Source organism: Miscanthus floridulus, chromosome 9 (assembly GCF_019320115.1).
Source record: "Miscanthus floridulus cultivar M001 chromosome 9, ASM1932011v1, whole genome shotgun sequence".
NCBI lineage: Eukaryota > Viridiplantae > Streptophyta > Magnoliopsida > Poales > Poaceae > Miscanthus > Miscanthus floridulus.
Genome location: NC_089588.1, coordinates 101,653,171 through 101,662,479, shown reverse-complemented (window position 1 = coordinate 101,662,479; position 9,309 = coordinate 101,653,171). Strand labels below are relative to the sequence as shown.

The window sequence follows — 9,309 nt, the reverse complement described above, 5'->3', positions numbered from 1 at the left end:
ACCATTTCTTAAAGGTTTATCTTTGTATTTTCTAATGGAGACAATTGAAGAGAAACCATTATAATTAGTCCTTTTTGAAAACTAATAAGAAAGATAGGAGCATGAGAAAACACATGATTTCGACATGAATACAAGTGAGAGAAGAAGAGTATATATGGAGACTACACGAGATTGCAAGGACCACACGTACAATTCACAAGCAATGAAAGGAAATACAAAAATTGGAAGAGGAGATAATAATGACAAGAAAGTTTCCCTTTTTCCTCTATATAAGAGAGTCGGACCTAGGCAGGTGCGCCATCAATTAATAATTTATATTTTTTTGTGTATAAAAAGAAAATTCTAAAGTGCAAGAACTCTCCTCAAAACTTCTACACGAATACTTGCACAGTTTATGCCAAGCTACTCTCTTTGTTCATATCCATGCAAGTACGCAGCCTTGGGATATGCATGAGGAACAAGCCAATCAATTTCCCATACTAAGCGACATCTCCACGGCTGCATAGGAAGCAAGGTTTCTGATAACAAAGTTGAAAACACTAATTTTAAATTTCATACAACAATTCCATTTCCAAATGAACTAAGAAATAAAAATATCATGTTACAAATAATGTCTCTTAGTTTAATTTTAGGCTACAATGTACACGTCTTAAAAAGTTTCCGACTTCCACTTCTATCATTCCACTTGGGAAAAAAAACCCACCTTTCTACGTACGGAGACATCCTATATCCAATTTAGCAATTCACAACCGATTTAAACATGCAATCTCTAACCCAGATTCGTAAATCTTAACTACTAAGGGCTTGTTTGGCAGGGCTCCTCTCCGGCTCCGGCTCTGGCTCCTCCAGAGGAGCCCTGCCAAACGTTTTCTTGGAGGAGCCGTTTTTCAGTAAAAAACAGAGGAGCCGGAGCCGTTTTGGAGGAGCCATAATTTGTGGCTCCTCCAAAACAGCTCCGGCTCCTCCGGAGGAGCCCCTCGGGAGGAGCCGTGCCAAACAAGCCCTAAGAAATCCCGAAAAACTACTACTAACATGATGAAAACACCTAGATCGCTTCACCAGTAATCACCGTCCCTCACTTGCACCATAATCTATCATTTATCTAGGCCGCGAAACCACACAAAGGTATAAAGAGACAGGGACAGAAACATCCGTAGGCTCTTCGAAGAGAGAAGGGAACAGAGAGCGCGTAAAAAAAAGAGTCAAGAAAAATAATATACCACACCATCATATTATGTGAAAATACATATCATTCTTCTTTATAAAGAGACAGGGATAGAAACGTCCATGGATAGAGAGAAGGAAGGGGAGAGAGCAAAAGAGGGCCCCCCCAAGAAAGAATCCAAGAGCTAATGCACCACACCACCACCTCAAACGCACGCCCCCTCTTTCCATCTCCTTCCCGTCCAAGCCGCCGCCTCCTGCCCTCCTCCTCCTAAAATCTCCGTCTCCTCCGCGATTTCTTCAACCCCCATCCGATTCTCCGCGACCGCTTCCTTGGCCCCCGACACCCAGCTCCGTCGAGATTCCGGAACCAGCCGGCGCGATCTCGCATTAAGGTATATACCAGAGTACTAGTCTGCTGCTGCTAGTAAAATTCTGCGCTGCTGCTAGTAATTTCGTTACGTTTTATTTACTGCCGGATCATCGATCGGATTAGATCGGTTATTTCGTCGCTTCAGTCGGTATCGTTTGACTGGTTCGTCGAAAGGTCGGGTTTTTCAATCTGGGGTGCCTCGTTTCGTCTTCTTGACGGCAGATTGCGAGTGATCGGGGCCGGGGGTGGGGTTTTCTTGGGTTTTGCGAACCTTGAACCGCGTTGTGGTGTCACACATACCGCGGCGGGTAGGTTCCGCGAGCTCGATTCCGCTGCATTCGGCGGCGTTTTGGTGGTACCAGAATTGCGGATTCTCTTGTTTTTTCCTCCCGGAGCTCTGCTAGTGTTACAGTTTTTGGTTATCTGTGTGTATGAACTGCCTGGAGTGTACTGTGGGCGTTTTCTTTCCCCGCTTTGCTAGATTGCCAAAATTCGGTCTAGATACCGCGATTATTGGACCGTCCGGATTGAACTTACATGAGCATGCCCGGATCATAGCGATTCGGCTTCTTTTTAGTTTGTTGAGGTCTTGCTGTCTTGTGTAAAGCTATTTGTTCTGTTCCCGTGTGGAGCCTTTGCCTCCCCGCTTTTCTGCTGGTGCATTGTCTGTTCCAAGTATCCTAAAAGATAACGCTTTTGTTCATGTCTGTTTCATCGGAATTTCGTGATCTCTGATTGCAACATTGGATGGGTTGTGTTGTAGGGACAGTGAAGGAACCTGCATTGTGTGGATTGATTTGGCACTGGGCGTCAGCTGCTGCCTAGTGTTCGGCTGATCATCATGGGGGAATCACAGAGTAGCCAGGATGCTTCCAGGTTCAGAGCTTTGGGCAACAGTGTCTCCTGTGCTGGGCAGGGGAGTGCTGACAGGGGGCTCCACAATGGGAGCATTGCTTCTCAGGCTGCCTGGGCTTATCCGAATGGTGGGAGATCATTGGTTTCTGAGTTTGGGCTGTATGACACGTCGAGCGTTGGAAGCAATCAGCATTTTGGTTTTTCTCACAGTGTCAGTGGTAATCTGTATGATGAGCAGTCCTTGGCGTTTGCTTTTGAGGGCATGAGTTTCAATTCCCGCACAACTGATGTGCCTACCAGTCATCACAATGCGCCGCTGACAAATGGACACTATCCATCTGGACGTGTGGATGGCACTCTGAACCAGCAGCATGCACCTGCCACACTCCAAGATGATTCTCTGGGTCTACAGTTCAGTGTGCAACATGCCATGAAGCACACTGATGTTGAACACCAAGAACAATCTCACAGATTTCCACCACAACTGGGGAAATTTTCAAGAAGCTCTGGGCTGCACAGCTTTGATAGCAATCTGGGTGTTCCTTGCCACCCATCAACCGCTGCTTCACCCTTCCAACAAATGTGGCAATCTCAAATGTACACACCCCATGATCAGAATATTGGCTCAAACTTCATGTGGCAGCAAAATATGGGTGCACAACCATACTCTATTATGCAACCGAATTATGTCTGTCCACAATTGCAACAAGTTTCTGGGTTTGGTGCTTCTCGACATAGGAGCAATGATCAGTCTGCAGTTTCCCCCTCTGCAAAAGGACCATCCTCATCATACATTGGAACACCAAATGTTCATTGGCTGGAAAATGGGTATTCTTACCTAAATGGTGCTGCTTTTCAGAAAAGAAGAAATAGCGGTGGTCTGAATAATACATTTGCAGACAGCTTCCCAAGTACATCTTACACTGGCAGTTCATGTGGCAGTGGCGATTTTCGCCATTTTCAACAGGCTGAAAAGGTTTTCAATCCATATGGACCGCATCACCAGCAAGCTGATAACCTCGCTCATCCATATGGCTTAGGTTTCTCACACCATCAGATATCTGATAAACTCAACACAGCAAGTTACCCAGAAAGGATGCTAATGAGGCCCGACGTTGGTAATTCAGTAAAAGATTTTGATTTATCTCCCTATGCTCACTTGCTGAACTCACCGTTCTTGTCCTCCAAATCTGATACATATAAATCTATTGACGAAGTGATGGGAAGCGTATGCATCCTGTCAAAGGATCAAGATGCCTGTCGCTTTCTGCAAAAAGTATTAACAGAAGGCACTCAAGAGGACATTGATAAAATATTTTCTGAAATAATTGACAATGTTGGTGACCTTATGGTGGATCCAACTGCTCACTATTTGGTGCAGAAGATTCTTGAAGTGTGCACCAATGACCAAAGGACATGCATCATTCGTGAAATCACAAAAGCACCCATAACGCTTCATAAAGCTTCTTGCAATATGCATGGGTATGAACACAATAATCTTTACTGTTTTGTCATCCATATTTGTTGCTTTTTATCTCTGATCTTCAAGCAAAAAATTTCAGGACTCGTGTAGTGCAGAAGGTTATAGACACCATGAATACCTCTGACCAAGTGTCAATGGTGGTGTCCACCTTAAATGCTGGAATAATGCGTTTAATGATTGATTATTATGGGAGTCATGTTGCGCTCCATTGCCTGCAGAAATTGTTACCTGAGCACAAGGCAGTAAGTTGTTATATTCATGTGATTTAACTATTTTTTTGTGTGTTTTCAGCAGTACTTGTATATGTAAATGTTGGTTGTATTAAACTTTTGTGCAGAAAAATACTTTTTATACTAGAAAACGATCTCTGTATTCAATTTCTTTGCTATATTTTTTTTGAAACAATTTATTTGCTATATAATGTTGTATTCTACACTACAGAATATGTAGCCCACAACTGTATTTCTAGCAGAGAAAATACTAGTTTCCTTGAACACTTTGTATATATGACTGCCCAAAGGAGTGTGTCACAATTCATCGTCTGCATTTTAACACGCACTGTGTAACTATTGCAGTTCCTTATTGAGGCTGCTGCATCACGCTATTTTCAACTAGCAAGAGATCGTCATGGCTGTTGTGTCCTCCAGAAATGTATTGAGTATTCAAGTGACGAACAGAGAAACAACTTGTTGTGCAAGATTACATCCAGTGCCCTTGCACTTTCAGAAGATCAGTATGGGTATGCTCGTTCTCTTTTGCTCTATCCATCTTAGCAGATATCCTGATCTAATATGAATGATACTACTGTTATGCCTTTTCATAATACACTATACAATCTTAGCAGAGATCCTCATATAATATGAATGATATTGCTGTTATTATGCCTTTGCATAATACTCTTGCAGGAACTATGTTATTCAGTTTATTCTGGCCCTCAATATTGAATGGGCAACAACCAGAATAGTGGATGAGCTGGCAGGTCACTTTGGAAATCTATCCATGCAGAAGTGTGGTTCCCATGTTGTGGAGCATTGCCTGAAGCTAGCACCACGGCTGATCTGTGATAGGATCATCAACGAACTCATGCGTGATCCTAAATTGCTGCATATCATTCTTGATCAGTATGGGAACTTTGTGATTCAGACAGCACTTAAACAGTGCCAGGTAAAGATACTACTTAATCCTCAGCCAAAAGAATTCCATGTGCAATCAATTAATGGTTTTTAATGTTGCAGGGTGAACAGCATGCTGCTTTTGTTGAAACTATCAGACCGCACACTGCTGTACTGCAAAGTAATATGTATGGGAAGAGGGTTCTCTCAAGGACATGCTTGAAGAACAAGCACTGCCCATTTGGCTTCTATTAACCTAACATTTTTGGTGAACATGTCTTCAGGGACAGCAGACTGAACCATTGTACAATTCTGTGATAACATGCAGATCTTACAGATAGGGTGTATCTTCGCAAAAGGAAAAAGGATCTTTTCTTTCCAGGGAAATTTTGGTTAGGGGAAGCATTTGTCTTGGCCACTTTAGTGTAATTTCGTATGTAGAATCAGTATAGTTTCATCTGGGTGTGATGATGGTGATTTACATTGCCGGCATCGTTATCAGTCATATAGTTTATTGTACCTGTCAAACTGTAATAGCAGTAACATCGTGTAATGTGTTAGTTGTATGGTAAAACCTGAAGTGGCAAAATATAGTCTGGTCTTTTGTCTTCTAGAAATTGAATTGAAACAGTTGTTTAACACTTCTTTGGGGCCACCAGCCAAAGTTGGGCCAACGTGTAAGGTTTTTTAGCATGTCATTTGCACTCAGATAGTTTCTCTTAAGTAGTTTGCACTGCTGCTGTGTTTTGTAATAATTTGTTTTTTTTATTTGGGCTTTTCCTACACAAAAGAAAATTATAACGTGCTGAGAACAATGCTTCCTTTGCTGAAGTTACAGCTGTGTTGGTTCTTACAATTGGCTTAGAACAATGATGTGTTCCAATATGGAGTTCCTATATATATTACAATAAGGCTCCCATGAGGAAAATTCAGCTATATACCATTCTATCATAACAATTTTCCTCCAGTTCGGAGCACAATTAGGGAACCCACTATTTCCTCTGGAGCACAATTCGGGAACCCACTATTTTCCTCCAGTTTGGAGCCCAATTAGGGCCTGTTTGGAATAGAGGTTTCTCATAGGAATTTCACAGGAAAGCGATTCCTTTAGTTGGCTGACGTCACAAGCTGTTTGGATCAAAGGAATGAATCCTACCGTTTCGGAGGAAAGGCGGAGTGGCCTTCACAAAACACGGGAACCAGAACATCTACTCCGTCTCAAATTTTTTGTGGAAGCCCGAGGCAAACGCTTGCGACAGAGATGAGCACTTGCCTTTTCAGTGGCCCCCACGTAATGCATTTGGTCCATGAGCCGTGAGATTCTTCTAGGCTGCTTCATTTTTTTCCCAATAAATTCATGGACCATACGATTAGTAGTGTTTAGTCTGTGTCATTTCAAGGTTAGAAGATACTTTAACATTCATTTCCAATTCAATATTTACTTTCCCGTTCCTGCGTTCCAAACACCTCTCTTATGAAGTTCCTGTATTTTTCCAATCCTCTGTTTTACTCCTACCATACCTTTCTATTCCTGTGTTTTCTTCCTTTCCTACGTTTCTCAATCCTGTGTTCCAAACAGGCCCTTAGGGAATTTCGACATGGGCTCCTCTCAATCAATGGTGAATTTAAAACCGAGACAGCCAACTCAGAACCAACACAAGCATGGAAAAATGTACTCCCCAGCAGCCTAAGCCTAAGAACTCCAGCGCAGCTTAAGAATCAACAAGGAGCCCAGCGGCCTAAGAATCAACATGGAGCCCATGATCAGCACAAGTTGAATTACCAAGGAAGCATATAATACGCAAGTTGAATTCAGAAGGAAACATATAATAGGCCTTTAGGAACGGAACAGGTACAAATACTTTGTTTCAATTGAGAATCCAAGTTCCACAAATAAAGTGCTCTGCTACCTTAAACATATCAGGTTACAAGAACATGGAAGTTTCCAATTGGGCAGCTATGATGCTTCAAGAAAAACATCAAACTCAAAATACACCTAGAACCTGCCTCGCCCTCTAAAACCACCACGACCTCCACCCCGACCTCTGCCACCACCCCTTGGTGGTCCTCTGCCGCCACGGAAAGAACCACCGCCACGGCCTCGGCCACCACCCCTTCCACCACGGCCGCCACCTCTAGGTGCTCCTTGAGATTGTCCCCTGTTTGAAGCAAGCAAAAAAGGAGAAAGGATTAAATAACTCATGATGCTTGATTATAATATAACTACTGAGATGTTAGAAACCTATGAGCCTCTTATGTACTTCCTATATTTTTTTTTCTCAAATGACGCAGGTGAGTTGTGTGGCATTTCATTAATCATTAAGAGAGAAATGAGGTACAAACAAGGTGAGGCTAACAGTGCCCTCCCAAACACACCCCTAGGTTCACTACCTATTTCAGTAGAACTTGCCTCAAATTTATGATCCTGACACAAGTGACTGAAAATCAGCTCGACTCTAACACCAGTTGGTGACTTAGAAGCAGCATTCCAATGCAAGCTAGAAATGCATATTAAAATAGTGGCATTATTGACTTAATGATGATGTCATAAATTTTAATGATTTCTTAACAGCAAGGTAAGAGGGCAACAATTAGTATCTTAACAGAGAGGTTTGACATTTTTTTCACGATTTCCCGCAACTTAAATAAGTTCAAACACAAATTGTTTGAAGTAGTAGGTGTGAACTTATCAAGTTACTATCAAGTACAAAAAGAAAGTTAGCAAATGAATGAGGCATCTTGGTTCCATTTTCACAGAGCAGCAAGCAAACAATGCAGGAGAAACAACAACGGCTCATTCATACTTTGGTTGCGTCAGGAAGCGCGAGAGAGGGAGCAATTTCATTGGGTCGATATAGAACTTGTCGCCTTCCTTGTACGATGTTGCAATGATCCCATCCATCATCTTCACAGAGAAATACTACACATACAAAAAAAATCATATTCACGATTACAGTAGTAGCATAGCTAAAGGAGTAATTTCAAAGTACCCTTAATAAGAGTTGCCTTACTAAATGACACATCAGAACAAGTAGCCCAGGAAACGAGAGCAGGGACGAGCGATAATTTAAAAAAGAACAACATGTTCCGTGGCATTTTATTACTACGGTTCAAATATGACAACATATCCCAAAATCTTGGTGCAATGCTGTACCAAAAAGACCTCCACTACAAGACTAAAATCTGTAAAATCACGCACCAAGTGCTCATCCTCATCACTGAACTAAACAATCAGTGTTCTCTCTAAGCAACACACCTTCAACAAGCTATGCCAATACTACTGCTCTTGCCACACTAGAAATTCACCACAACCTCAACTCAAGTTCCCATAAGAACATAAAAAAAAGGTACTTATTTGTTTTTTTTTATTCTTGAGATGTTCAGAGAGATTAGGGAGGCCAGGGTGGCGGCGGAGGTGCTCACGGATTCGTTGATGGGGCCGAAGATCTCCTCGACCTTGCCGATCTGGGTCTTGTTCTGCAGATAGATGGGCGCGTTGAAGTAGGGCACCTTCTCGTTGGTGAGCTTCGTCACCGCCTCCCCCTCGCAGGCGTGCAGGAACGTCGACACCTCTGCGCGCGCAAGACAGAAATCCGGTCAGAAAATATCACCCCAGCAAAGGACTGAGTACTCTCACGGGAGTAGAGGTGGCACCGACCGACGACCTCCGCGGGTGGGCCCTCGTCGCGGAACCCGCCGCCGAACCGGCCCCCGCCGCCACCGCGGCCTCCACCGCCGAACCGGCCGCCGCCGCCGCCCCGGCCTCCACCACCACCGAACCGGCCCCCGCCGCCGCGCCCTCTCGGTGGCCGCATGGCGCGTGCGGTGCTCTTGGCTCGAGGGGAGAGCTGGGGTGTGAGAGGGATGCGGAAGAGGCCAAGAGGGTCTTGGCGGCGCGGGAAGGGAGGGAGGCGGCGGAAGGAGGGGATGGGACTGAGGGACAGGGTTTATTAGGGTTTTAGCGCGGCGGGTGCGGGGTTTTTGGTGTGGTGGGTTCGGAGGATGACAGGTGGGCCCGGGATGGTGGAGTGAGGGATGGCCATTGGATCGGTGGTTTCCGCAGGGAGAGGATCAGTGGACGGTGATCTGGACGCCCAGACAAAGTTGTTCTTGTCGTCGTTGTCACTACTCGCCCTGGGATTCGGTTAACCGAAACTGATCGGTTCGGTTCCTCGGTTCTTTATAAAATTCGGTTAGCATAAAACTGGAACCGATCAGTTAGCTAGGAAACTTGGAACCGAGGAAATTCGGTCTCGGTTAGTTCGGTTCGGTTTCGGTTAGAACCGAACTAACCGAGCCATACATTACATCAGCGAAACAGA

General features: G+C 44.1%; 2 protein-coding genes across 2 annotated transcripts; one reads left to right on the top strand and one right to left on the bottom strand.

Moving 5' to 3' along the window:
* The first annotated feature begins 1,393 nt into the window (after nucleotides 1-1,393).
* LOC136482484 (putative pumilio homolog 8, chloroplastic) lies at nucleotides 1,394-5,615 on the top strand. Its single transcript, XM_066479697.1, has 6 exons — nucleotides 1,394-1,559; nucleotides 2,301-3,874; nucleotides 3,955-4,117; nucleotides 4,451-4,614; nucleotides 4,781-5,039; nucleotides 5,111-5,615. The coding sequence occupies exons 2-6, from the start codon at nucleotides 2,379-2,381 to the stop codon at nucleotides 5,240-5,242; spliced, it is 2,214 nt and encodes a 737-aa protein (XP_066335794.1). The 5' UTR covers nucleotides 1,394-1,559; nucleotides 2,301-2,378; the 3' UTR covers nucleotides 5,243-5,615.
* A 1,183-nt stretch (nucleotides 5,616-6,798) lies between these two features.
* On the bottom strand, nucleotides 6,799-8,919 carry LOC136482483 (putative H/ACA ribonucleoprotein complex subunit 1-like protein 1). Its single transcript, XM_066479696.1, has 4 exons — nucleotides 8,646-8,919; nucleotides 8,411-8,559; nucleotides 7,792-7,907; nucleotides 6,799-7,146 (listed from the first exon to the last, which is right to left on the bottom strand). Exons 1-4 carry the CDS (start codon nucleotides 8,800-8,802, stop codon nucleotides 6,984-6,986), a joined length of 585 nt encoding a protein of 194 aa, XP_066335793.1. The 5' UTR covers nucleotides 8,803-8,919; the 3' UTR covers nucleotides 6,799-6,983.
* Between the last annotated feature and the right edge of the window lie 390 nt (nucleotides 8,920-9,309).